Genomic DNA, 25971 nt, shown 5'->3' with positions numbered 1-25971 from the left:
TTACATTCCCCGATAGTAACACACTATTTAGAGCGGTGATATTACACACCAATGTACATTTTTTTGACACTATCAAACTATTTAGAGGGGTGATATTACGCACGACAACGAGTGTGTACAGAACCTCATGTTGGTGTGAACAGTAATCAAAAGTTACTGTTTTGATATTTTTTTTATTACTGTTCACACCAATATAAGGCATTGTGCACTTACGCTAGTGTGCGTAATATTACACTCAACTAATTTATCACTACATTTTTCATCTTAAAAAAAAAAAAGCTAGCTCTCTTAAAAACATCTAATTTGTTTTATACTAGTATGGATCCCATATGCCCCTCCAACAGGCTAGCAGGTATACAAGGAAGAATTGGTATACATATTATATACCTATTAATTATGGTTGGTTAATTGCATGTGCATAAAGCTTTGATTCTTCTATGAGATCTAAAAAGTAAAATCTATGACGATGGCTATGCTTGATTTTAGGGTAGTTGGGAATGGGGGGCCAGCAAAGATTGATTGATAACCATGTGCAACATGTTGAATTCACGTGTAATTTGTTTTTACTTAAGGAAACATGCGTTAATTCAACGTCACAAAACAAAGGATTCCTGTGGTCTTTTAGGCCCGTGACAAGAGAAAGTGGGTGTGATCATCCAACAACTACTCACACTGTCTCCAGCGAAAATGATGTGACGATGTCCACTCAAACGTGATTCAATCGGTTCTCATTCAAAATCGTTTTATTAGTGTTTTTTCTTTTTCTCAGCAATTAGTTTGTATAATATTCTCGCTAATCATGTGGCAAAAATTATATATAAAAAAGCTTTTTATTCAGCTACCCACTTTGACTAACATTTGTAGAATTAGGGGTGAGAGAGTCGGCCACAATTAATGGACTTTGGGCCTGTCATTTTTAAAGAGCATGTGCCTTTGCCGTAGTCGTTTGGGCCTAATTTTTTCTCAATCTCACTTAGTTTCAATGTTTGATCAGTTTGGGTTTTTTTTAGGACCGGACTTTAGGCCTTGTTTGGCAAAAAGACTTTAAAAATTTCAAATTTTTTTTAAAAAATTTAATTTCTAACATTCTTATTTTTTATTATTATTAAAAAAAAAAAAAAAAACCTACTACAAAACAAAAAATTTTCATTTTTTATAAAAAAAAATTTATCTATTTTATATTACATCAATCATCTCCGTACCAAAAATCCACTATACATGCGCATTACCAAACAAGGCCTTTTGGGCTTTAGGTTTTCAGAATGGGCTATACTTCACCATTTAGCTTCTAATTACAATTTATAAGTGATAAAAATCCACTTGGATGTCTGAAATTTGTATAGAATGGGCTTAGGCTTTTGAATGGGCCATATTCATTCAAGGTTTGAATTGTATGATTTGATTCCAACGGTGTGCTCGCTCTCAACCCAGCTAAGGAAAAAGCGCTAGTCACATCTGCACTATTACTCCAAAAGAACTAGTTAATTTAAAACTTTCTTAGAATTCATTATAAATCCAAATTTCACTTACTAATTAGGCAACATGGGATTTAACACTTATGACTATGTTTATAAACCACCCACTCTATATGAGTTATTTATCATCTTCCTAGTATGAAACCTATGTGTTACAACAAGAGTGGGTTTTATCGGACTCCTCGATTCTAGAAAGGAACGATGAGTCTCTGCTCACGAAGCTCATGTTAGTTAAGGGAATTGGGGCTTGGTCGGTGCAAATGTTCTCGCTGCGCAGGGCGGATGTTCTTCCTATGGGAGACTTTGGCGTGAGGAAAGGCGGGTAGCTTTAGTATGGGAGCCGAAGGGGTAGCAGTCAAATCGTCGTTGGTGGATGGTAAGCCTAATACACCGCATTGACTGTGACACAATAAGTAAAATCCACTGTGAATTTATTCTAGAAAATCTTGAGCATCCCTATCGTAAATAATATGATATTTGCATGTGTTTCTTCTATGGTATGTTCTTTTACTGAATGGGAATTTGTGTTTCTTACTTTATATTGTTGAAAGGTAGTATTTACTTCTGCCATTTAGAGAATAGTTGAAATAGTACGAGTACAGAACAATTCCAAGGAGGTGGTGTATAGACTCAAGATGATGTTGCTGGAAGGGTCGTTGGGGAGATATTCTAATAGACCACAAATACCCTTATCATCATTGAACCAATAAGTTCCCACTCTCTCTGTAGGGTCTCTCTATGACTCATTCACCTCCTTCCAATTCCCCAACGTTGTCGGCTCCTCCCCCTTACCTATGAGCCATCCAGAAGATCGGAAACCATATATGCATACGTTTATTCACTTCATTCAGTCCTCTCACATTCCAAGAAAAGATTTTGGACTTGATAGAGGAACATAGTACACCCACCCTCTTCTACCACCAGCCTTGGATGTAGAACCTTTGGAAGTATAATTAATGGCGCAATCTAGCATTGTTAATAGTCATAGGAAATACTCCATTTGATTATCAGCCCACAGGATGGTGGAGCAATAGTAATAACAGGTCCAATTTGGAGTTTATTAAGATGAACAAATTGAACAAAAATGACAGCATACATCTTTCACAACACTTTTTTGAAATTATCACCTGCTACAAATTCATCTAGCATTATGATAAAAGCACTTCATTCTCCAATTTGTTTAAGTTGATGGAGGAAGAACCATGTGGACCAGTGGCCTCTTCAGCCAATTTTTTCCACTCCATGCTCTTTTTCTTCATTTTCTTGCCCATGTCTCCCTCCATCAACTCTCTCACAACCTTTGCTACTTCCTCTCTGTTGGCGCCATTATTAATCTCCATGCCAATGCCCCATTCGTTGCATGTATACTTGCAGTTCATTTGTTGATCCCCAGAGAATGGCCAACAAAGCATAGGCACTCCTGCGCATACACTTTCAATGATTGAATTCCACCCACAATGCGTTAAGAACCCTCCAATTGAGGGGTGGTTTAGCACTTCCTCTTGAGGACACCAGCCTGCGATTAGACCTCTTTCCTTTGTTTCTACCATGAATTCAGGCGAAAAAATCGCTGATTCACCCTCAACTAAATCTGGCCTAATTATCCACAAAAATGGGTGCTTGCTATTTGCAAGTCCCCAGCCAAACTCAGTTAACTGCGGCGGTGTCATGACAACTATGCTGCCAAAGTTCACATACACCACTGAGTTGGATGCCTTAGTGCTAAGCCAACGGAGGCACTCAGTTTCTTCTTCCCATAGACTATACCCAATTGATTTTAGAGGGTCATTGGGTAAGTGATCGAGAAGTAGTTGGAGAGGGCCAATGGCATATACGCGAGGAAACATGGGAGAGAGAGCATCCAAAACCTCTTGCTCTAACGCATCAAATGTGTGAATAACGATTCTTGAAGCTTTAGGAGCACTCTCTAGCGTGTCAATGGCGAACTTGACGCTAACATCATTTGGATCTGTAGTTCGAACATAGCTTGGGAGATCTTTCAGATAGATGTCTCTCATACCTGGAATCCAGTCTATCACTGTGTCTAGATACCCATTTATTAGATAGCACTCATCTGCAAAAAGAAATACTTTTTTTAGGTTGAAACTTTGCAATTAATCACAATGCATGATTTCAGTAGGGTGTTGCGTGTTATACCTTACCTTTAAGTGGCGTGAGGCCCTTTGTCCCTGAGGGGACGAATCTGCATCAAACCCATGACGCTGCAAGCAGGGATAGTGAAGAGCATTACAATAGGGATATTAAGTGCTTGAGCAGCTGTGACAGTGAATGGCATGAAACCATCCGAGATAATGCAAGTCACTGGTGGATTGTTGGAAGTTGCAGTGTTGAGTTTCACAAGAAAGTCTGAAAATGGAGCCAAGAAGTTTTTCATAATGGAATCGGCAAGAGAAGGGAGGTCTTGGGTGGCGTTGGAATCCGATGGAGGGAGACCGTCTGGAATGGATTTGAATTGGAAGTCGGACAAGCCATCTAAGGAGTTGGGACATCCAGATTTCAGAAAACGTTGGTGGTTGAACTCAGTGTTCACAAAGGTTATGTGAAAACCTTTATGATGGAGAAGCTTTGAAAATTTTAGCATGGCCTTTATATGGCTTTGAAGTGGGGAGGGAATACAAACTGCATGAGGCTTATCAGCTACTACCGTCTTGGAATCCATTTCCTTCTCTCTTTCTGTTTTGCTTGTTTCGTTGTATCTTATAAAATGACTCATTCTGCATCTATCATGCTGACCATATCTGATAGCCTCGAGCCTCAACTACCCATCGCAAATTGGCTATTCACCTTTAATGCCTTTACACTCCCAAGGACCACATCTTCTCCCAGTCAGACCCATTTTATGACTCACCATTAAAAGCAAAGAACACGACACAATACAATAAGTATAGGGTACGTGTAACATTCGTTTTGTCGGAGACTCAAACAGGACTAAAAATGCGTTAATTATAAGAAAGAAAAAAATGTTATAAAGCAACGATATCTATTTGACTTGGAATCCGGACTCAACCCATTCGTCTATCTTGTTGAACAAGCAAATAGCTTTTCAAACGGAGAAAGCCATTAGCATAAGTTTTTTCATTTCCATTTAAAGATGTATATGATAACGTTTTGTGGTCATGATCACCCCGATAAACATTTCTCAAATTCCACTTACTCATACCCTAATTAACAACCATACCCTAATTAACAACTAGCCTCTATCTGTCACAATGATTAAGCGAAAGCAAACCCAAATTCAAAATCCCTTGTCGTCCTCCAAAATCCAATTCCCACCTCGAAAAATCTGAACCCTACCCTCCAACACCCGAAAACCCCTAAAGTGAGAATTAGCCGTGAAGGCACTAACATTTGAAAGGCGAAATTGAGGCTGCTCTTACCCATTTATGTAGCTCCTCACCACTTCTCACCACCCTTATCAACTCGTATTGGCCTCCGGCTTTCGAGTCTCAAAGCCCAGCATTCTTAGCCCTCGCAAAAACCATCCTCTACCAGCAACTAGAGACCAATGCCATTGTGGCAGCGAGTTCGATATGGGTCCGTTCGGGAGTACGTTTTTCAAGAAATAATTTGCGTTTTTAAGTTAAAATTAGTGTATTTTTTGTTTAAAAACGCACTCCCAAACGGACTCATAAGTCTTCGACAGCGTGCTCCCGCTCAATGTAATGCCCCGAAATTTATCTCCTAAAATAAAGGTGAGCTCAATATCAAAGATAAGAAAGATCTTCAATTTTGTTTAAAGTCATGGAGTTGGGTAAATGAACTTAATGTGGTAAATGATGGAAATGGCTAGTTAAAAGTATAGCGAGTTAAAGAAAGAAGTTACATTGTTTTGGGTGCTGAAAATTGGATAAGCGACCATAAATAAAACTATTTTAAGACCTTATAAAATAATGAAAAATGAAGATTTTAAAAGTGGTTTCATGTTTTTTGGACACTTGTGAAAAGAATTATGATTTTTAGAAAGTGTAAGTGTCAAAAGAGATATTCCAGTAAAACAGAGCCACAAAATTTCAAGGGACTTTTGAGGTACCAAAAAATTATGCGTTGTTATGATTTTTAGATATTTTGTGAGCTTTTGAATGATAAAAATTTTAAGTCAAATTTCGTGTCATTTGGAATTTAAAAAATTAAATTAAAAAAAAAAAAAAAAAACTAAAACCTTGCTAGTCAAAAGACAGTCAGTCCGATAAGATTACTTCCCTAATTAATTTGCTCCATCATCCATGTGACATTTTTTTTGTTTTTTTGTTTTTTTTTTGCGTTTTTGATGGGTTACATATATTCAGCTCAACAGAAAAAATATAGCCAAGCCCAAGTTGTTTATTTCCGGCTAGCTCTCCTGTTATCATCAATATTCATCATCTTCTTCTGCTGAAACTAAATTTAAATTGGCTTTCCGGGAGTGATGGGTAGTGAAAATTCTCAGCTTCACATACTCTTCTTCCCTTTCATGGCCCATGGCCACATGATACCAATGACGAACATGGCTAAGCTATTCGCAGTGCGTGGCGTGAAGGCAACCATTGTCACCACCCTTCTCAATGTGCCTTTCGTCTCCAGAACGATTGATAGAATCAAAACTCGCGGCGGCACCACCGCCGCCAAGGTTGATATCCAAACGATCAAGTTCAAAACAATAGTGATTTATTATTATGATTTTTTCAAGTTTAATAAGTCAGACTGTCAAGTAGTTAAAGTACCTGCGATTTGGAAAATTAATTGGATGGATTAACGATTCTAGTAGGCCACAATTTTTAGGCATGTGATAGTCAAAAGATTTATGTTTATTGAGGATTAATTATAAAGTTTTTTGACTACATCTTGATAGGATCACACAAAGATACCCAAGTGCTAATATGTAAGCTATGCATGCCTATTAAACCCATTTGATTGACACCTAAAGTTACAGATGTTACACAGCATGCTTCTCTTGCTTTATTGGTGGACACTTTAATCTAAGTTGTCATTTTCTTAAGACATACTGAACACTTGTATTGTCGTACAGCAGGAGTTAAGTGCGTGTGCGGCAAACTCTTAAAGGGGAGCAATTTCCCCTCAATTGCTCACAGCTCAAGTGAGCGTGAGACGAGGGAGAGATCCGAGAGGTCTGCTGGAGAAAAGAAGGAGAGAAGAGAAAGGAAGAGAAAGTAAAGAAAGGAGAAAGAAAAGAAAGAAGGAAGAAGGAAGAAGAGGGATAGAGAAACTAGAGTTTTGCAAGGTAATTTCTTAATCCCAAGCCTTGTGATTAATTTTGAAGAAATTTCGGATGAGGTTAATTGATTTTGTTGATTTATAGGTAACATATTTTGATTTCAAATTATCGGTAATACTGATTTGGGTTGTTAATTAATCGAGTAATTGTTATGGGTTTCGTTATTCCATGAGGGAATTGGTAGATGAATTAATTTGGTATTCTAATTTTATATAGTCAACCAGATTACGATAATAAATGGGTCATTTGAATGATTTTTTGTTAATCTAGAATGAGGATAGTATTATAGTAAAACGGGGTTGTGGCAAAATAATAATATTGGTGTTGATTTTGCTATTGACTTTGCTAACCCCTTTGATGGTTTGACTGTGCGGACCAATATGGAATTGGGGAGGTATTATATGGTCATGCATGTAGGATTTTATTGAGTATTAAAATTTTATGGGAGGCATATAAATCAAGCATGGTGAAGTTTAATGTCATTGTAATGTTTTTGGCTAAGGATAGACGATGGTGGGATATATAGAGATTTATTAGAAATAAGATCCTTTGCAACTAATTGATGCGTGACTGAAACTTGTAAGCGGAATGATGACTATAGACTTTTTTATCTCCATTGTAGGGAAATGTTGGATACAGTTTCCAAATAAGAGGATGTGACGCCAGGTAAGTGGGTTAAGGTTAAACAGTCTCGATGAAAGGAAAAAAAAACAATTTTTCAAAAAAAAAAAAAAAAAAAAATTATTTTCTCTTTATAAACTAAAGTATAATGATATTTTTCTTGAATGAGACATTTATTTTACTGTGTGCAGTGATGCCTTATGTTTTATGAAATAAAGAAAATGTATCTTTCATGAAATAAGAGCAAGTGAAAATATCCCAAAACCCCCTTCACAAATTATCTATTAGACTTTTTAAAAGGCCGGGAATTATATGACTCATGTTTTTTTTTTTTTTTTTTAAGAAATGCTAGAATTTAATAAAAATTTCATATTTTGTCCATAAAAGTCCATGTGACAAAATGTCTTATCATTTTTATTTATTTTTTAGGAAAAAAGACAAAACAAAAAGAAGATGATGTGGCATCTTGCCACATGGATTTTTATGGGCAAAATATGAAATTTTTATTAGATTTTAGTATATATCTTTTTTTTTTGTTAGTTTTACTTCCTTCCATATTTTGTGTCTTATTCATGATAAAGTTCTCATGCTATGGTTATGGAAAGTATGGAAAGATTTATAGTATGATTGGCATATGTTATGATTTTGAATGGAATGAACTCTAAATGTTATATAAAATGTTACATGTGCATTCATGTTTATAAATGTTTAACCCTAACGCACTACCATAGTCACGACCAGTACCAAATCGCATGGGTAGCATGGAAAACACACTGAATGACGGTTACGAGAAGGTGTGTGCTATCAGCCGGGTGGCCTTCACCTAAGAAAGTTCTCAACTCGGTAGCTTTTTCCTATGACGACAGGATGAGCCTATAAGTTCTTAGGGACAAGCCAACGTGCGCTGCTCACGGTTTAAATTTGCAGAGTTATGTTAAAGGGTAAAACACAGTTTGTGAAAAGAAAAATAAATGGGGAGGAAGTCTTAAGTTAATTATTTCTTTTACAAAATCATTGCTTTAGATGTACTTGTATGTATACATTTGATGGTATGAGACATGAAGTGTATATCAGTATATATCTATTTACAACTAAAGTTATAGGTAGTAAAAAACATGTTTTTCCAATTCTACTTCCATTATTAATGAAACTTCAAAAGAATTTCTTAAGTTTGTTTTAATATCTTTATTGCTTATGAGGTTATTGAATACTATCAAATTAGGAGCTTGTGATTTCTTAATCAAAGAAGTTTATAGCGCTTTGGTGATTTTATGTTACTGTGGTGAACATGTGGTAGAAGAATAACAATTTTAATAAGAATATGTTACACTTACTCTCAATCGCTCTACTTTTAGAACTTGGGGCATTTCACTCAACTCCGATCAGCTCAGAAAAATCGGAGTCTCTGGTCGGAAGGCGATCGAGTTACTTTCACGACTTGGCGGACAAGTCTTACAAGAGTGGGGATTTATCGGACTCCTTGATTCTAAAAAAGAACGATGAGTCGCTGCTCACGAAGCTCATGTTGGTAAGGTAATTGGGGCTTGGTCGGTGCACATGTTCATGATGTTCTCGCTGCGCAGGGCGGATGTTCTTCGGATGGGAGACCTTGGCGTGAGGAAAGGCTTGTATGGGAATGGGAGCCAATGGGAGCCGAAGGGATGATAGGGATCACAATCATATCGCCGTTGGTGGATGGTAAGCCTAATACACTACATGGACTGTGACACAATATGTAAAATCCAACCAGCGAATTTATTCTAGAATATGTAAAATCCAACCAGCGAATTTATTCTAGAAAATCTTGAGCAAATAATATGCTATTTGCATGTCTTAATTTCTTCTATGGTAATATCTATTACTGAATGGGAATTTGCGTTTCGTACTTTATATTGTTGAAAGGTAGTATTTTCTTCTACCTTTTAGAAAAATAGTAGAAATAATAGAAACTTTTTGAAATGATAAAGTCGCATTTAACTCAACTTCCACATATGTGATTCGGATTCCTGAGTCCAAATCCAGTTGGGCTAGGACACTGGTCCCGACTAGTCTAGAATAACGTATGAACCAATCTCCTTGAATGAGACCTCCACCCCAGTGAGCCCCGGACTACCAATTGAAGACCCATCAATTTAAAGCTTGAACCGATCTCCTGGAGTCCTTCTTTTGTATCACTCAAAAAAATATTAAAAAAAATTTAAAGATTCATTCTATACGAGATAACATGACAGTAAAATCAATCCTTAGATTTTTATTTTATTTTTTTTAAAACAAGTGGAGCAATAGTAATGACATGCCCCATTAAAGTTTATTAATATAAGCAAATTGAACAAAATAACAACATGCATTTATCACAACACTTTTTGCTTCAAATGCATCTAGACTTTTTGTAAAAGCACTTCATTCATCAAATTATTGAAGTTGATGGATGAAGAACCATGTGGACCAGTGGCCTCTTCAGCCAATTTTTTCCACTCCAGGGCCTTTTTCTTCATTTTCTTACCCATGCCTCCCTCCATCAAGTCTCTCACAAGCTTTCCTACTTCCTCTCTGTTGGCACCATTATTAATCTCCTTGCCAATGCCCCATTCATTGCAAGTGTACTTGCAGTTTGTTGGCTGATCCGCAAAGAATGGCCAACAAAGCATAGGCACTCCAGCACACATACTTTCAATGATTGAATTCCACCCACAGTGCGTTAAGAACCCTCCAATTGAGGGGTGGTTCAACACTTCCTCTTGAGGGCACCAACTCGCTATTAGACCTCTTTCCTTTATTTCTTCCATGAACTCCGGTAGCAAAATTGCTGATTCACCCTCAACTAAATCCGGCCTAATTATCCACAAAAATGGATGCTTGCTATTTGCAAGTCCCCAGCCAAACTCAGTCAATTGCAATGGTGTCATGACAGCTATGCTGCCGAAGTTCACATACACTACTGAGTTGGGTGCCTTAGTGTTAAGCCAACGGAGGCACTCAGTTTCTTCTTCCCATAAACTATATCTAATTGATTTCAGTGGGTCATTGGGCAAGTGATTGAGAAGTAGTTGGAGAGGGCCAATGGCATATACTCGAGGAAACATGGGAGAGAGAGCATCCAAAACCTCTTGCTCTAATGTATCAAATGTGTGAATAACAATTCCTGAAGCTTTAAGAGCACTCTCCACCCCCTCAATGGCAAGCTTGAAAATAACATCATTTGGATCTGTAGTTCGAACATAGCTTGGGAGGTCCTTCAGACGGATGTCTCTCATACCTGGAATCCAGTCTATAATTGTGTCCAGATACCCATTTGTTAGATAGCACTCATCTGCAAAAAAAAAAAAAAAATGGCGTTGAAACTTTGCAAATAATCATAATAAAACAATGGAAGGTTTATGTAGGGTGTTGACTTTTATGCTTCACCTTTAAGTGGCGTGAGGCCTTTGTCCCTTAGAGGACGAAACTGCATAAAACCCATTAAGCTACAAGCAGGGACAGTGAAGAGCATTACAGTAGGGATTTTAAGTTGTTGAGCAGCTGTGACAGTGAATGGCATGAAACCATCCGAGACAATGCAAGTCACAGGAGGATTGTTGGAAGTTGTAGTGTTGAGTTTCACAAGAAAGTCAGAAAATGGGGCCAAGAAGTTTTTCATAACGGAATCGGCAAGAGATGGGAGGGCTTGGGTGGCATTGGAATCCGATGGGGGGAGACTGTCTTGAATGGTTTTGAATTGGAAGTCAGGCAAGCCATCTAAGGAGTTGGGACCTCCAGATTTCAGAAAACGTTGGTGGTTGAACTCGGTGTTCACAAAGGTTATGTGAAAACCTTTATGATGGAGAAGCTTTGAAAATTTTAGCATTGCCTTTATGTGGCTTTGAACTGGGACTGGAACACAAACTGCATGAGGCTTATCAGCTACAACTGTCTTGGAATCCATTTCCTTCTTTCTGTTTTTGGAGTGTTGATTTGCTGTTTCATTGCATATGACAATGACTCCTTTTATCATGGTAGCCATTGCCTTGAGCCTCACCTACCCATCTGGCTATTCACACTCCCAACGATCACATTTTCTCCCAGTCAGTCGCATTCCTACTTGTCTCGAGGCGCATGCTTTGACTCAATATTAAAAGCGAACCTAACACACACCCATATTCTGACACACCATAAAAACCAAAGAACCGGAAACCAAAGAACCGGACCCAGTACAATAAGTATCGGCTGTTCGGCCATTATTGAGAGATCGGGTCTTCGTTTGTATTTATTGAGGAGCCTATTATTTTTTCAGTATTTTAATTCTTTGTAACATTTTCTTTATTTGCTTAGGAAAAAAAAAAAAAACACCCTTGTTAATGTTGTATATTGGGAAGATAATTAACATATATAGAGCGATTGAATTATAGAGGAGTTCATAAGCTTGAAATTTTATATTGGCTCCTTAATAAATGAGCAATTCTATTGAGCTCTGATTGTAATTTTACTAGTCATTTTAGATTAATCACATAATTATGACAAATATTTTTTTTTTTAAGATCGCTACAAATGGTATCAAAGTAATTACTTAGTAATGTCATGTGGTACTAGAACATTGCATTACGTGACTCTAATGATGATGTGTGGAGTTTAAAGGGAGGAAGGAGATTATAATACCTCAGATTCGAGTAGTAATTTTTGGCACACCGGCGTGCTTACTGTCAAGCACGCCAGTGTCAAAATATTATTAAAATAATATTTAAACAGTAAAAAAATAAAATAAAATAATATTTTAACACTGGCATGCTTAAACAGTAAGCACGCCGGTGTTAAAATATTATTTTATTTTATTTTATTTTTTTACTGTACAGTAAACACGCCGGTGTTAAAATATTATTTTATTTCAATGTGAATCTGAGGTGTGCCAAAAATCACTACTCCCTCAGATTCACATCGAAAAGATAATTAATTCACATAGAGTTGATGAATATTAAAAAAAAATCATGAGTATTAAATCTTACATTAATTTCTTGTTAAGTGAGACTAAGCGATTTTAAAATGTTTAAACTAAAACTTAATGGCGAAGATAAGTACTGATCCAGAGACTTGAGAGTTTATTGAAAATTTGAAACAATGCCCACGGGATCATGAAATGGGCCTCGTTTGCAAACATTTTGTTGACTCGGTCTTGCCATCTCAGTATTTCTACAAAGGCCCACATGTGACGTGCAAGTCTTTCAAGCTCACACCGAATAAAACTATATTTAGTCTTCTTAATATACCATGTAAGTTACAATTATATCCCTTTCAACTAATCTATCCTACCTATTTATCATTTGGGTTATAATATCCTATTTTTCGTGATAAAAAAATAACAAAAATACTCTTAATAAGATCAAATATTTCAAAGACAAAAATAAAAATAACAAAAACCAAAAAAGGCATTACTTCGGTCTATTCACAATTTTTTGCTTTTTTTCCTGAATTTTTTTTTTTTTTTTTTTTTTTTTTTTTTTTTTTATGTAGGTTTTTTTTTTTTTTTGGGGAGAAGGGTGTTATTATAGGTATATTAATCAAATTAAAAGATTGAGAAAACATTACAAATTGAGTGATAGATTGAGGGGTTAAAGTGTAGTTTTTTTTTTTTTTTAGAATGTTTGAGATTGTGAATCATGCACAGGCATGTGAACCCAAAAAAAAAAAAATGATAGTAATTAATTAGAGTTTGACAAATTTTTTTTTTTTTTAATTGGGTTAGTGTAATTATTCTTTTAAATCACTTTATTAAATTGACATGTATTAAAAATTTCTAAAAGAATTTCTTTTAACCTATTATATTAAAATGACATATGTTTAAAATACATGTAATATTTAAAAATATATATGAAAATCACATGTTCTATTAAATATGCACATGAAAATCATCCGTCAATTTGAGAGAATTGGCACACAGATTGAAATATTAACAATTTACTGTTTAAATGGCTAACCATTTAAATAAAAATTATAAGAAAATTTTAAACCTGCCCAAATAAATAATTATAAGACAATCCAAAATTCATTTTAAAGAAATAAGTTACATGAAGTATATCATGATTCTCATAATAACAGTTATTTTATTCAACTGGCACACACAGTACACTGGGCACAGAAGAAAACGTGGTATGTTTTAGTTTTAGTCCCCCAGGCAGGGAAGGAGACAAACGACTGTATAATGAAATGACGAGTAAAAAGTAAGCAATCATTATTGGTTAGGATTAAAAAAAATTAACTGTTTAGGTAAATAGGACAAACGTGGTGCCCCTTTTCATCATTATCTACAACATTACTTCAATTTTAACTGTTATAATAAGCTTTATCCTGGAAACACACAACACGCCAAATCCAATCCCAAAAGTTGAATTGAAAAGCACAAATCATTAATCATGTGAATTCCTTCCAGGTAAAAATCTGAGGTGAAGTTGGAGTTTGGTTTTAAAATCTGAGAAATAAACTAAATGGAAAACTTCACTTTGCACTATTAAATTTTTAGTCGATTTTATAAATTTTTTGAACTTTTAAATCTCTCACTTTGAACTTCTGAACTTTTAATTTCTATTACTTTGGACCTCTCTGTTAGTTTTTAACGTTAAACTCAAACAGTTTGACTTTTTATGCTCATTATACCTCCCACGTTAAAAACTACACCATTTTGAGCCTCAAAACTATAATTCTCAAGCAGCCCAAAATGACGTCATTTTTTGCATTAAAATTATTTAAAAATAAATAAATAAGAAGAAAAAAATCAGGATGGCTGGAGCCAACCCCATGGCCGCTCTGGTGGTGGTCTGGCCACCCCAAAAGCCCAAAAAAAAAAAAAAGCCAAACCGTTTGAGTTTAACGTTAGAAATTAACAGAAAGGTCTAAAGTGAGAGCAAATCAAAGTTCATGAATCCAAAGTGAGATTTAAAAGTTGAGAAAAGCTTTGTCAAATTGACTGAAAGTTCAAGGGATCAAATTAAAGTTTCCCCTAAACTAAATCCATATCCAAATAATAATCACATAAATTTATGGTGGGGCACACAAGAAAGAAAATGACAATTGAAATTTGAAATGTTAAAAAGAGGGAGCAATGGAGGATGATGGAAACCAGAAAAGTGAGGCCTCTGTTTGTAAGTTGTAAGCGACACACACACGCACACCACCAAAACCTAGAAAGTGAAGCTCCAAAGTAATTATCAAGTGGTGGGTTAGCAATTAGCATGGGAAGAACTTTTCCTAAGATTCCCCCCGCGTGCGCTTTGTGATGTGACCGACGAGTGAGGAGGCCGTAATCAAAATTAGATTTGCTTGTCTTCATTCCGGTGGAAAAAAACCCCAATTCTCATCTCAATAAAATCTTAAGCCACGCTTCTATTATGTCTTCAAGTGTAGGGTAGGGGCCCAATCTTAACCGGTGCATGAGACACCCTTGCACCTTACAAGGGATGGGCCCATGCGCCATGGGGCCCAACCTCGGCTTTCGGTGTACCCTCATATAATTTAACGATGGAAGCAGTCAAAATTTCATTTTTAAATGACAGGAAATTTGTTATATAGGATGTAAATGCTCTAAATCACCTGATCAACTGCTATATAAGATGGTTAAATTATCACACAAACAGGGGAAATCTGTTTTTTTCTATAAAAAAAAAAAAAGGAAAAATGAGGAGAGTAGAAAATATGCAATAGAAAAAGCTTCCACTTTGATTAGTAAAGGCAATTCATATGGCAAAATTGTGCATATGTGAAAAACTTTATGAAATGACTAAATTGGAATACAGCTTAAAAGCGACATGCTTCAGAGATGAAAGGCTCTAATTGGCAATCAAGCAAAAAATTCGGACTAAAGAAGGCCAAAATCACATTTAGGGCCTCTAGAATAATATTGTTAAGGCTCTTTGTCATTGCATTTCTAATAACGAGTAGGACTGTCTTAACCTCATTGCATTAGGATTACCGACCTGTAGCAACACTCAAATAAATAGTCACAAGTAAGACTGTTGTGGCCTCACGACCTGTAACAATACTCAGAAAAATAGTCACGAACCGCCACATCAAAATTGTTTTTATATATTGGATTTGGGTGTTTCTTGCAATTCATTGAGTGAATTGATAAAAAGATCCTTTTGAGAGACAAGAAAAAGCTGAAAATGTAAAAAGGATTAATTAAGGTGTTTGAGCTTATAATTATGGTGAAAAATAGCCGGGCCATCTCACTTTTAACTTGTGGTGGTTATTACCTTCACCCAAAAGTGCGAAAAAAAAAAAAAAAACCTTCTAAATAAAGATTAAAATAAGCGGTCCCAGTCACATGAGAAGTACCGGTTCCTTATTTCCTTGTCGGCAAGTCTAGCCAAAATAAAATAAATAATAAATAAATAATTTTTTTTTTTTTTTTTTTTTTTAAAAAAAGTCATTGTCTATCTAGGAGATCAATCAAACGAAAAAATAGGGCATGATGGGCTTTCACTATCTTTCTAGTTACTAGTGGAGCTGATTAAATGCACCTCAAAGGGAGGGAAGCCATAAAAGATTTTGAAGTTAGGTTAAAAAAAAAAAAGGGTAGAGAGTGAAAAACAGAACAATTTTGAGGTCTATTCACTGGACAGCCTTTGGGTAAAAAAAAAATTAAAAAAATCCTTGGTCAAAATCTTACTTACAACTCTTTTTCGTTTAGACGGTTGAGTTGTATCGGGTATTACGATTGAGATCTTGAGCGTACTATTTAGGATATTACACGAGATGTGTAATACTTGATCATTAGAAGTGGCCGAATCATTTCTTGTGGTGCTACCTCAAAAGTTAAGTTGTGAATAACTGGATTACCGTTATAATCAAATAGGTTGGTTTAGTCACCCCCAATGAGAGAGGGTATTAGGTGAGAAAGCCACAGCCATGCATACACCTTTTTTACAGGACTATACCACAATATAGGTTATTTATATGCATATCAGTATTATTTATAATTAATGTAATGATTAATTACTTGGAAATTGTTCCTCCAACACTCTAAAGATGGTGCTGCAGTGGCTTAATTAGATAACATTAATAATTCATTTGGAAAGATTAAGTATAGTTCACGAGATAATATTCCTTCTTTTAGACTAAAACCCATGTGTTACTTCTCTAACATATATAGTAATTAACTAGAATAAACAAACAATGCATGCACAAATAAACCTTTGTGTCAGAAGATCGAGGGAGCCCAAGGTGCACCCAACTTGCTCCAGCTAAATGCTTAATTATATGCTTGAAAATTATGCTTTTTTTGATTAATTAGTAATTAAATATGATATTGGAGTTTAATTGATTCAACTACGAATCATTCAATTCGAATTATGGGTCCATATGCATGGTGACTCTTCTTTAATAAGTGGCATGCGCATAATGGGAACTGATCATGATCATCACCCATAATGTAAATTTGATGTGTTACATAGTGCATGGATTGTACCATGCATCTTTTTATTTGAATAAACTGATCATCACCCATAATGTAAATTTCAAAATATTTTTACTACAGTAAAAATGTTGAAAGGTTTTAAACCATTCTCAATACAAAAGAAGAGCCATATATTTTCATGCATAGATAGATTGTTAAAGTATTGATTAAGTAATTAAATTTATCTTTTCTTATCAGCTTAAGCATTTTGGATAACTGATAATTTAACATGGTATCAGAGCTAAAGGTTATGGGATCGAACTTTGACTCCGTCAAATTACCCTCATTTAAATTAAATATTTCACGTGTTGGACCTCACCTATTAAAAGGGAGTTTGAGCCCACACGTGAGGAGAGTGTTAAAGTATTAATTAAATGATTAAATTTACTTCTTTCTATTAACTTAAACTTTTTAAATAACTGTTAATTTAAAACATATATCTTTCATTTTTCTTTTATAGCCTGTGGACCGTATGTTGAAAGGGAAAGATGCAAAAGCACATCTCCGTCAAAATCATCAGAAAAAGAAGACAGACTTTCTTTTGACCTACTCGCTAAAAGTAAAAGAATGCTACACTTGCATTGTACCCCAAAATTACCCAAATGCCACACTCAAGGTTTTTCTTGCATTATACATGACCCCAAAATTACCACGGTCAATGTTTTTTAATATGGAAAATTTGACCATCCACAAAGTGTCAAAGATGGCTGAATTAGGGTTTCTAATTAAATGACTCCCTATTGCACGGAAGGCTTTAGAGTAATATTTACTCTTTACACTTATTTATCATGTTTATTTTACAGTAATTAGTGTGTGCTTTTAAGTGGCTTTCTCACATTTATTTGACCTTCCCATGAATCTTTGATAGGGCTTGGTGCTTCGCTAGCATATATCGACACTGAGTGATGATGCGCATAGTTTATCGTACGGTCAAGTTTAGGCAACAAATGCTTGTAAGGGAGAATAAGAATGGTTAGAGACTTGTCAAAGGTGCTGACGAAAAAAGATTTGAGTCCATTGTATGTTTTCCCTTATTCAGAGTGTCTACGAACAGGATACAACATCGACTAGACGTCGCCTGTTGATAGAGTTCGGCCCTGGTTAGGTGTGATGGTGAATCCTTATCCTTTAGCGAGTCACATCCTTGGCCAGGTATCGCTTGTTGATGAGGTATAACTCAGACCAAAAGTGGCACCAAATTCATTGTCTGCTGGTAGATAAAAATTGTTTGTATGTGTCGTGCCGAATTACATGCTTACTGGAAAGCTAAAGACATTACCAAATTTCTCCTCGAGAATAATAGGACAATTTTGATGAAATGGTGGGACAACTATTGTCCATGCGACATCTCCAATTATTATCTAAGTGCAATATATTGATGTGCTAACACATTAGTTTTTATGGCTCGATAAGAGCTCGCGGTTTAGCAGTCTTATTATTCAATTCTAAACCGTGAGCTCTCAAGCCCTGTATTTCTAATCTCTAAACTAGTTGGGTGGAAATTCAATATTTCATGCCTCATGAATCATTGGCTTTAAGTACCTACCAATTATCAACCAAAAGAGTCAACTATCAAACCAAACCGACCCCCTTCATATTGTGATAGACAAGCGATTTATGGATTAAACAACCTGATTCAGAGGAGATCTCAGGCCACTAGATATGCCTAACAGAGCTAATAGAGTTGGTATTCTCTGAAAAATTAGAGAGCTGATGGAGAAAGATCTCTATAAAAAATAGTGGAATGCTTATACATTTGGCCCTTAGCTTACAAAATATAGAAAACTATAGACATAGAGAGACCGAGTGAGGGAGAAACTAAGGAGCAACGGTAGCTGAAAATATATGTTTATATTAATGCTATAATTTTTAACACAATAAATTAATAAAAATATTACAAAATTTATTAATCATTAATGCATTTTGAAATTGTTATTGTTAATGTTTATATGCTTTGATACGTACTGATCGATGAGACAAGATGATCTTCGTTCTTGCCAAGATTAAAACCACACACAAACAAAGGGATCGAGCAAGAGATCGATTAAGCTTGAGATTTGCAGCGCCGGCGCATAAACACAAAAACAGCATCGAAAGAGAGAGAGAGAGAGAGAATCTGACACACACTAACTGGACAAGTGCTGTGGGCGTGGACCAGGAAGCGCATTCTCCACTCAACCCTGAAAAGATTTCAAGAAAAAACCAAAAAGTCTTCATTCGCTGTCTCCCTCTAATCTAGTAATCTTTTGCATAAACGCCTTGTTTAAGAGCGAGCCTCTCTAATCCCCCAAGTATTTTGAGGTACATTAATTGCAGGAAGATTCCAGGCAAAGCAAGCAGGGGCAGGGGCTGGCTACGTCATGTCAGAGTCACATTTCTCTCTCTCTCTCTTGCTGTCCTGCCGCACAAAGCAACATTTCATTTGTGTTGGTTTTAGGGTTTCAGAGAGATGAAGAGAAGGGCAATTATTAGCAAGTGGACGAGGGGTGCAGTGCAGGCTGTGGGAGAGGACTAACATGACTTTGTCGGTTGTTCTGCAAAGACTCTTTTTTCATTACTCCGTTTGATCAGTACTACATCTCTTCCTTTATTACATTGGATGGGTGGTAGGAAACACAATACTTCTTTTTTTTCTTCATTTTTCTTCATTTTTTAGAAGATCTCACAGTAGGAGTATATATAATACTGCTGGGCTAGCTGGTGCAATATTTACAGTCTGAGTTTGGTTAGAGTCAGGTAAGAGTCTGGTTTGGGGCCCATCTGAGCTTCATCTCAGAGATTTTTTTTTTTTTTTTTTTGCCTTTTACTTTTACTTCCTTTTATTTTTCTCTTCTTAGTTAGTCTGAGATTCTGTTTCTATTAAATCATCAATTCCATCATCAGTCAATTTACTGTTCAATCACTTGCTTACGTCTTTGGAGGTAGGATTCAAATTAGTGACATGGGTTGGTGGGTTTAGCACCCAAAACGTCAAGATCAGAATAAGAAAGAAAGAGAATAATTTTGGGTCTGCTTAGTGATTATCACTTTGATTAAGTTTATATTATGTTGTTGGATCATGAATTAGGGTTGACAAGAATACAGGAAGATCATCAATAACTAACAGAGAAGATCATAAAGGAAAAAAAAGGCCAGGGGAGGCTAAGATCATGGCTTTACATCATAAATCAGATTTAATGGAACTCAGAGGCCAAGATAATCTTTCTCATAAAGTTTCTTCAACCACTGTGGGAGAAAGAAGGGATCAAACTGGTCATGGTAAAACAATCTTCAACCCATCTCCTGCCCTAGACCACCACCATCAGAATCATCATCATCATCTGTATCATCAACCATCAAATCCAGAAACACACCAAAATACAGACAAACCCAGAAGAGATCCAGACCCGAATCCAGATCCGGTTCCAGCTCCAATTGCAGCCTCCGGTGCAACAATCATTATTAATAGGGCTGCCGCTGCACCAAAGGTTAGATATCGAGAGTGTTTGAAGAACCATGCTGCCAGCATGGGCGGGCATGTTGTGGATGGTTGCGGAGAATTCATGTCAGGCGGAGAGGAGGGTACCCCGGAGGCCTTAAAATGTGCAGCTTGCGAATGCCACCGGAATTTTCATCGGAAAGAAGTCGAGGGTGATCACTACGTTTCCAACAGAAATAACAATAATAGTGGTAGAGGAGATCAAATAGTACCTCCTCGACAATATCCTCCCCCGCCCCCGCCGCCTCATCTCCACCACCACCACCACAAATTCCCACATGGTGTATCTGCGAGCCCGTCAGCTGGGCATGTTGTGCCGGTGATGATGGCCTTCGGAGCGGCAGCCGCGGAGTATTCTTCGAGCGAAGATCTCAATATGTTTCGATCTAACGTTGGTGTGCAAACTTCAGAACAAGCACCGGAATCGAAGAAGCGGTTTCGGACGAGATTTAGTCGGGAACAGAAAGATAAGATGATGGAATTTGCTGACAAGTTAGGGTGGAAGATCCAGAAGCATGATGAGCAACAAGTCCACCACTTCTGCTCAGAAGTGGGCGTAAAGAAGCAGGTTTTCAAGGTATGGATGCACAACAATAAACAAACCATGAAGAACAAGCAAATTTAAGTGAATTTTTAGATTAAATCATGTGCACAGCGATATACTGGTATCACTTTACAAATTTTTTTTTTTTTTTTTAGCAATTTCTCATGAGTGACGCTAAACCTAAATTTTATCTGTAATAATTGTTAATCTCTCAGAAACATTAATTGGTAAAATCATGTTGTTGGGTTCTCAGTTGTGTCTGATCACCTTTTGTTTATTCCAATTAAACCTAGAACAAATTTTCAGCAGGGGAAAATAAAGCAAAAAAGGGAAAAGATAAAGAGAGAGAAGAGAATACAGCTTTAATTTGCTCTATATATCTTGTTAATGAGCAAGAAAGGTGACTTTATGTTCCACATGTTCATGTTTCACCAATTAAGGTTTATGTTTCATATGCTAGTGCATATATATGTCTCTTCCTGTAAAGTAGAGTTCTCTCATATTTTTCTGGCAATTTTCATTTCCTTATGAAACCCTACGCTGGTTAATTTCATCTATTTTTCTCAGGAATCGAACGGGACTGAAGGAGCCTCTGCTCTTTTGGTCACTAGCTAACACAAAAAGACACAAGCATTCATAGCTTGTTTGAGAATTTGAGCCTACTATATATATATATATCTCCAGGTTCTTGACCTGCATTTTATATGTGGAGTAAATTGGTCGATCACATTAATAGATAAAAGTGGTTGGTTTTCCATATAAATTTAACGATATACCTTTTGGGAAAAAAAAAAACACGAAGAAACCTTAGAAAATTCTACTCCATCGATCTTTCCAACTTACTGTAAAAAATACATGTGATGGATGCATGCCAATGAGATACATCACCCAATATAGTTGTAGAGCTCATCACAAAATATGAGCCATGTGTTGTTGCTTAAACACAGACACACACAGTACGGATGGCGAGAGAGAGAGAGAGAGAGAGAGAGAGTTACAAATATTACCAGGAATACTATATATGAAATATAGCAGCAGGACCTTTGTGAAACATCGATAAGCTTGAAAGAATACAAGAGATGATCATGTAAGATAAGTTCCATGCTAGATGAAGGTCTTAGAGATCGATAAGATGGAAAGATTCATGATTTGCAGGGAAGGAAGGAACAAGTCAATCTTGGCTGCGACAAATAAAGGAATCCATGTGCTGTATCTTAATGATGGGTCATAATCAAGGATAGCCCTCCACAGCCATATATACGAAGAAGACAAAAAGATTTTCATCTGAACCCTTTGTCTAATTTTAACGCAGTCGATGATTGATCTAGAGAAAAATTTACCAAAAAAAAAAAACACATGAATTACTGTTTCTCAAGGACAAATCAACATTTGTCTGGGTTTGAGTAGTTGGATTATAAGGGAGAAGGACAGGAGCAAAACATAACAAAGTTAGTTCAGCTACTTCGACGAGATCAATCCAAGAGTCGAAGACAAAACGCTGGAAAGACATGGACATAAAGGACAGATGAACTTAATCAACTTAACTAATAAATGCACTTCACAAGGGAAATGTATATATTATTAATTCAAAGCATTATAATTTCATAAAAATCTCTGAGACAAGTGAAAATGTCAATATCTTGCCGATAACCTACCTTTAATGTCTTTGAATTATATATATACATGTAATAGAATTCAGAGGTTATTGTCCCTTCATGAGTTTTTTGTCCATAAATGCAATCCCGGCCATGCACCAAATTTGCACGAAGCTTTATATCCATGCAGAGTTAAATAATTGTGGTAGCTCCCACAAATATTTTAATTTCTAGTCATCTCAACTAACTAAGTAGCCCCACGGGCATGGAATTAAGGATTCTAGTATAAACTGTCTGCTAATCAGATTAATTGACTTGTAGCTACTTGCATGTTTCTGTTCTTCTTTTATGTCTGTATCATTCTAGAATTATTGTTTCCTCTTCCTGTCATGCATTAAGACCCATTAATATTGTTAAGTTTCTCCTAGCTTAATTAGCTAGTGCCACTAGTTGAATTAATTCCTGCTCTGACCTCATTTCTAAAATTAGTGAGATATATGCATTTAAGATCATGGTCAAATATACCCTCTTCTGTGCTCTACTTCAATGAACCAAATGCAGGAGGTCGTCCCTCTTTTCTTTTCCTCTTTTCTCTAAATGTACCGTCGCCAATTCACTTTTGCCACGTATGCACCCCTCCACCGGCTTTCCTGTGCCTGTGCCCAAAGCTACCACAAGCAGCCTTCACCCGCTCTCTCCACCATGTGTAGAGAGCCCATCCTCATTCCCCACCACTTTCAATGAAGCGGGAATGATTTTCTTTTTTGTCCAAGCATGCATGTAGAAAATATATGTGATCTCCATCAGGCACCTTATCGCAATCATCATCAGTGCAGCCTCTTTTCAATGACCTGTTCATCAAATTGCATCACATACTGCTGCCATGGCAGCCCTCTCTTCGGCCTTTTGGTCAAAGAACTATGGAACTAGATGTAATTGGATTCATTTCTCATTTTATTTGGACTTTTATTTTCTTTCACCACCACATTCTGTAGTTCTTTTTCTATTTTAATGGAATGACTTAGAGAAAAAGAAAAGGTTTGCAAACGCAGCTACTAAAATATTATTATTTATTGTAAAATAAAAATTTAATCATTTAATTAACATTCTACCACTTCTCTGGTGTGAACTCAGCCTCCATAAAGTCTAATACGTACATAGAATCACAAACTTACCCTCATGTTAATGAGACCCAATACGTGAAATATTAGGATTGAAACTAATTAAAGCCTCTGCTAGCTCAAATATCATGTTATATATCACCACTTGTCTTAAGCTTAAACCGATAGAAAATAAAATCTCATTTTTAGATTGCAAAAAAATAGTACAAGAGAGTTATTCGGACATAAAATTCATTATCCTAAACATATATGTTTTGGAAAACATATTATCATAGCAGAAGGAAGATAATAGCAAACATGAACTCACGGATGACTTCATGCATGGAGACAATGCAAAAATTGGTGATGATCCGCTTCATAGCTCTGTTCTATGCTGCCTCATCTTAGCACCAAGATCACCCGTGGCCTGCGAAGCCTTTTCCTTGGCAGCCTCATAATTAATCTTGGCCTGCTCCGTCATGGTCTCCTTGGCTGAGTTGTATGAGTCCTCCACTTGATGCTTAGCTTTGCCATATGCATTGGCTGCTTTATCTTCTCCACATGACTTTGCTCCTACCATTTTCTCTTTGGCATCATCTGAAGACATGTTTAATTTCTCCTTAACTTCCTCATAGACATCAGTTGCTTTATCTTTCCCATGAGGCATTGATCCAGCCATCTTCTCTTTTGCATCATAGGCCTTATCCGCGGCATAATTTGAACCCACATTTATTTTCTCCTTAGCTTCATCGTAGGAATTCACCACTTTCTCTTTTCCATACCCCATCGATCCTGCCATCCCCTCTTTGGCATCATTAGCCTTCTCTGAAGCCATGTTCATTTTTTGTTCGGCTTCATCATAGGCATTGGCCGCTTTATCTTTTCCAAACCCCATTGCCCCTGCCGTCATCTCTTGAACATCAGCAGCCCTATTGGAGGCCTTTTCTCCAGCCATGTCCATTGTCTCTTTGGCATCACCAGCCTTATCTGTAGCCATTCTTATAGTTTGATCCGCTTTCTCAGAAGCAAAGTTCTTTACATCGCCCGTCTTTCCATAAGCCATGTTGACGGCTTCCCCAGCCTTCTGAGAAGCAAGCTTCGACGAATCTGGAGAACAAACAAAAAAAGAGTAATGAAAAAATTGACTTGTTAATAAAAATATTAATTGATGTTAATTATCACAAACCAATACCAGATACAGCAGATTCCATTGTCTTTGTGGCCATGGATGCAGCATCCCCAGCATTACCCATCATATTTCGGGCTGCCTCTCTTGGATTCTCTTTCCCAATTCCCAATCCCCTAATATACCATTACAACATATATACTAATCAACAACCTCTCGGAGCATAAAAGATAAATCATATTTTGTGCAACATAGACATATTAAAAACCATGGTCTAGTTAAAAAGTTGATACACATCCTCCCACAGCTAAAAAAAAAACATACCCCAACCATATCTGTTATGTAGAAATTTGAGATAACATTTAGGCTATGTATTTCAAATGTACAATTCAGCCAGTGTGGCACATCTTCAGAAAATGTAAATAGCAATACAGGGGCTCTGTTTTGGTTACGTTGAACCAAAGCAACATTATACTTATCTCTCATTTGAGAAGAGTTATGAAGTCGGCCCAATAGGCCATTAATGGAATGTGTTGTTTTATGTCAAACTAGCAGAAAACACATGTGAAATTATATGGTAACTTCTAAATACCATAAACTGATGATCAGAGCTGACAACATGAAGAGATCTTCCAAAGTCCCACTTGAAAAGATTAGATATATATTGATCGTATCACATTCTACAAAATTATCTCAGATCATTGGTGGGATCTCTATATAATTTGTCTAAATTTTCAAATAATGTAATACTGTGGAATCTAACTATCTGGGCCATAAAAAGGTTTCTCCCCATTCCCCTTGATCAAATGGAGAGGATCCTATTAGGGAAGCCAATGCAGTGGTGTTAGATGACTCACTTAATGGCTCATAAATAAGTAGCACTTTGATTTTGCTAGTTTTATTTTTTGGGGGATAAAAAAAAATTTAAAAGAAAAAGTGTACAGGATTCTTAACGCATATGTATGCATGATTTATCAAAATGAAACTAATTAAAAAAGAAGATATTAAATGGGTTAGGGAAGTGTGAAGGGAGCATTAGTGAATATGTACTCAGCGAAGGTGTCAAAAGCCCAATCGGCCCAGGACTCAGTATTGTCCTTGGCATCTTGCATAGCCTCCTCTGCTTTCACCTTCGCATTCCCAGCCGCCACATTCATGTTCTCCCACGCGCTGTCCTTCCCATTTTCGCCCCAACACCCACACACCCCCACCCACACTGCTACCCCCAACACCAACAACAAAACCCTTCTGTTTCCCATCTCTTTCTCTCTCGCTCTCTCTCTCTCTCTCTCTCTCTCTGAGTATAAGGTAAGAAGAAGAAGTGGTAAGCGAAGCGCCTTTTTGTGTGTCAAAATCCGGAGAGACGGTTGTTGGTTCAGGC

The 25971-nt window shown here is 36.6% G+C and overlaps 3 protein-coding genes, 1 long non-coding RNA gene and 1 pseudogene across 5 annotated transcripts; 2 read left to right on the top strand and 3 right to left on the bottom strand.

Annotated features, from left to right (window-relative positions):
* Window positions 1-2318: 2318 nt before the first annotated feature.
* On the bottom strand, window positions 2319-4219 carry LOC132188862 (7-deoxyloganetin glucosyltransferase pseudogene; annotated as a pseudogene). The gene is made up of 3 exons (XR_015912634.1): window positions 3638-4219; window positions 2603-3549; window positions 2319-2441 (listed from the first exon to the last, which is right to left on the bottom strand). The product of XR_015912634.1 is annotated as a 7-deoxyloganetin glucosyltransferase pseudogene (transcript).
* Window positions 4220-6490: 2271 nt separating this feature from the next.
* LOC132188861 (uncharacterized) lies at window positions 6491-9166 on the top strand. Its single transcript, XR_009440927.2, has 3 exons — window positions 6491-6714; window positions 7331-7374; window positions 8685-9166. It is a non-coding gene; the product is annotated as an uncharacterized LOC132188861 (long non-coding RNA).
* Window positions 9167-9584: 418 nt separating this feature from the next.
* LOC132188859 (7-deoxyloganetin glucosyltransferase-like) lies at window positions 9585-11304 on the bottom strand. Its single transcript, XM_059603423.2, has 2 exons — window positions 10735-11304; window positions 9585-10639 (listed from the first exon to the last, which is right to left on the bottom strand). The coding sequence occupies exons 1-2, from the start codon at window positions 11249-11251 to the stop codon at window positions 9708-9710; spliced, it is 1449 nt and encodes a 482-aa protein (XP_059459406.1). The 5' UTR covers window positions 11252-11304; the 3' UTR covers window positions 9585-9707.
* A 7974-nt stretch (window positions 11305-19278) lies between these two features.
* Window positions 19279-22010, top strand: LOC132188850 (zinc-finger homeodomain protein 6). Its single transcript, XM_088517248.1, has 2 exons — window positions 19279-20802; window positions 21337-22010. The coding sequence occupies exons 1-2, from the start codon at window positions 19897-19899 to the stop codon at window positions 21382-21384; spliced, it is 954 nt and encodes a 317-aa protein (XP_088373374.1). The 5' UTR covers window positions 19279-19896; the 3' UTR covers window positions 21385-22010.
* A 1642-nt stretch (window positions 22011-23652) lies between these two features.
* LOC132188848 (uncharacterized) lies at window positions 23653-25933 on the bottom strand. The gene is made up of 3 exons (XM_059603414.2): window positions 25641-25933; window positions 24657-24766; window positions 23653-24571 (listed from the first exon to the last, which is right to left on the bottom strand). Exons 1-3 carry the CDS (start codon window positions 25847-25849, stop codon window positions 23841-23843), a joined length of 1050 nt encoding a protein of 349 aa, XP_059459397.2. The 5' UTR covers window positions 25850-25933; the 3' UTR covers window positions 23653-23840.
* Window positions 25934-25971: the final 38 nt, after the last annotated feature.

Source organism: Corylus avellana, chromosome 6, assembly GCF_965113065.1.
Source record: "Corylus avellana chromosome 6, dhCorAvel1.hap1.2, whole genome shotgun sequence".
Classification (NCBI taxonomy): Eukaryota; Viridiplantae; Streptophyta; class Magnoliopsida; order Fagales; family Betulaceae; genus Corylus; species Corylus avellana.
Note: the sequence above shows the minus strand (reverse complement) of the source record. Positions and strands in the feature narration are given on the sequence as shown.

Bases quoted from the DNA above. Each gene is read 5' to 3' on its own strand.
- LOC132188859 (XM_059603423.2), bottom strand. From the start codon at position 11,251: ATGGATTCCAAGACAGTTGTAGCTGATAAGCCTCATGCAGTTTGTGTT. The intron at 10,640-10,734 runs GTGAAGCATAAA...TTTTTTTTGCAG, and splicing joins AGGCCTCACGCCACTTAAAG to ATGAGTGCTATCTAACAAAT.
- LOC132188850 (XM_088517248.1), top strand. From the start codon at position 19,897: ATGGCTTTACATCATAAATCAGATTTAATGGAACTCAGAGGCCAAGAT. The intron at 20,803-21,336 runs GTATGGATGCAC...TATTTTTCTCAG, and splicing joins TAAAGAAGCAGGTTTTCAAG to GAATCGAACGGGACTGAAGG.
- LOC132188848 (XM_059603414.2), bottom strand. From the start codon at position 25,849: ATGGGAAACAGAAGGGTTTTGTTGTTGGTGTTGGGGGTAGCAGTGTGG. The intron at 24,767-25,640 runs GTACATATTCAC...ATGGTATATTAG, and splicing joins GCTTTTGACACCTTCGCTGA to GGGATTGGGAATTGGGAAAG. The intron at 24,572-24,656 runs GTATTGGTTTGT...TTTGTTCTCCAG, and splicing joins AATGGAATCTGCTGTATCTG to ATTCGTCGAAGCTTGCTTCT.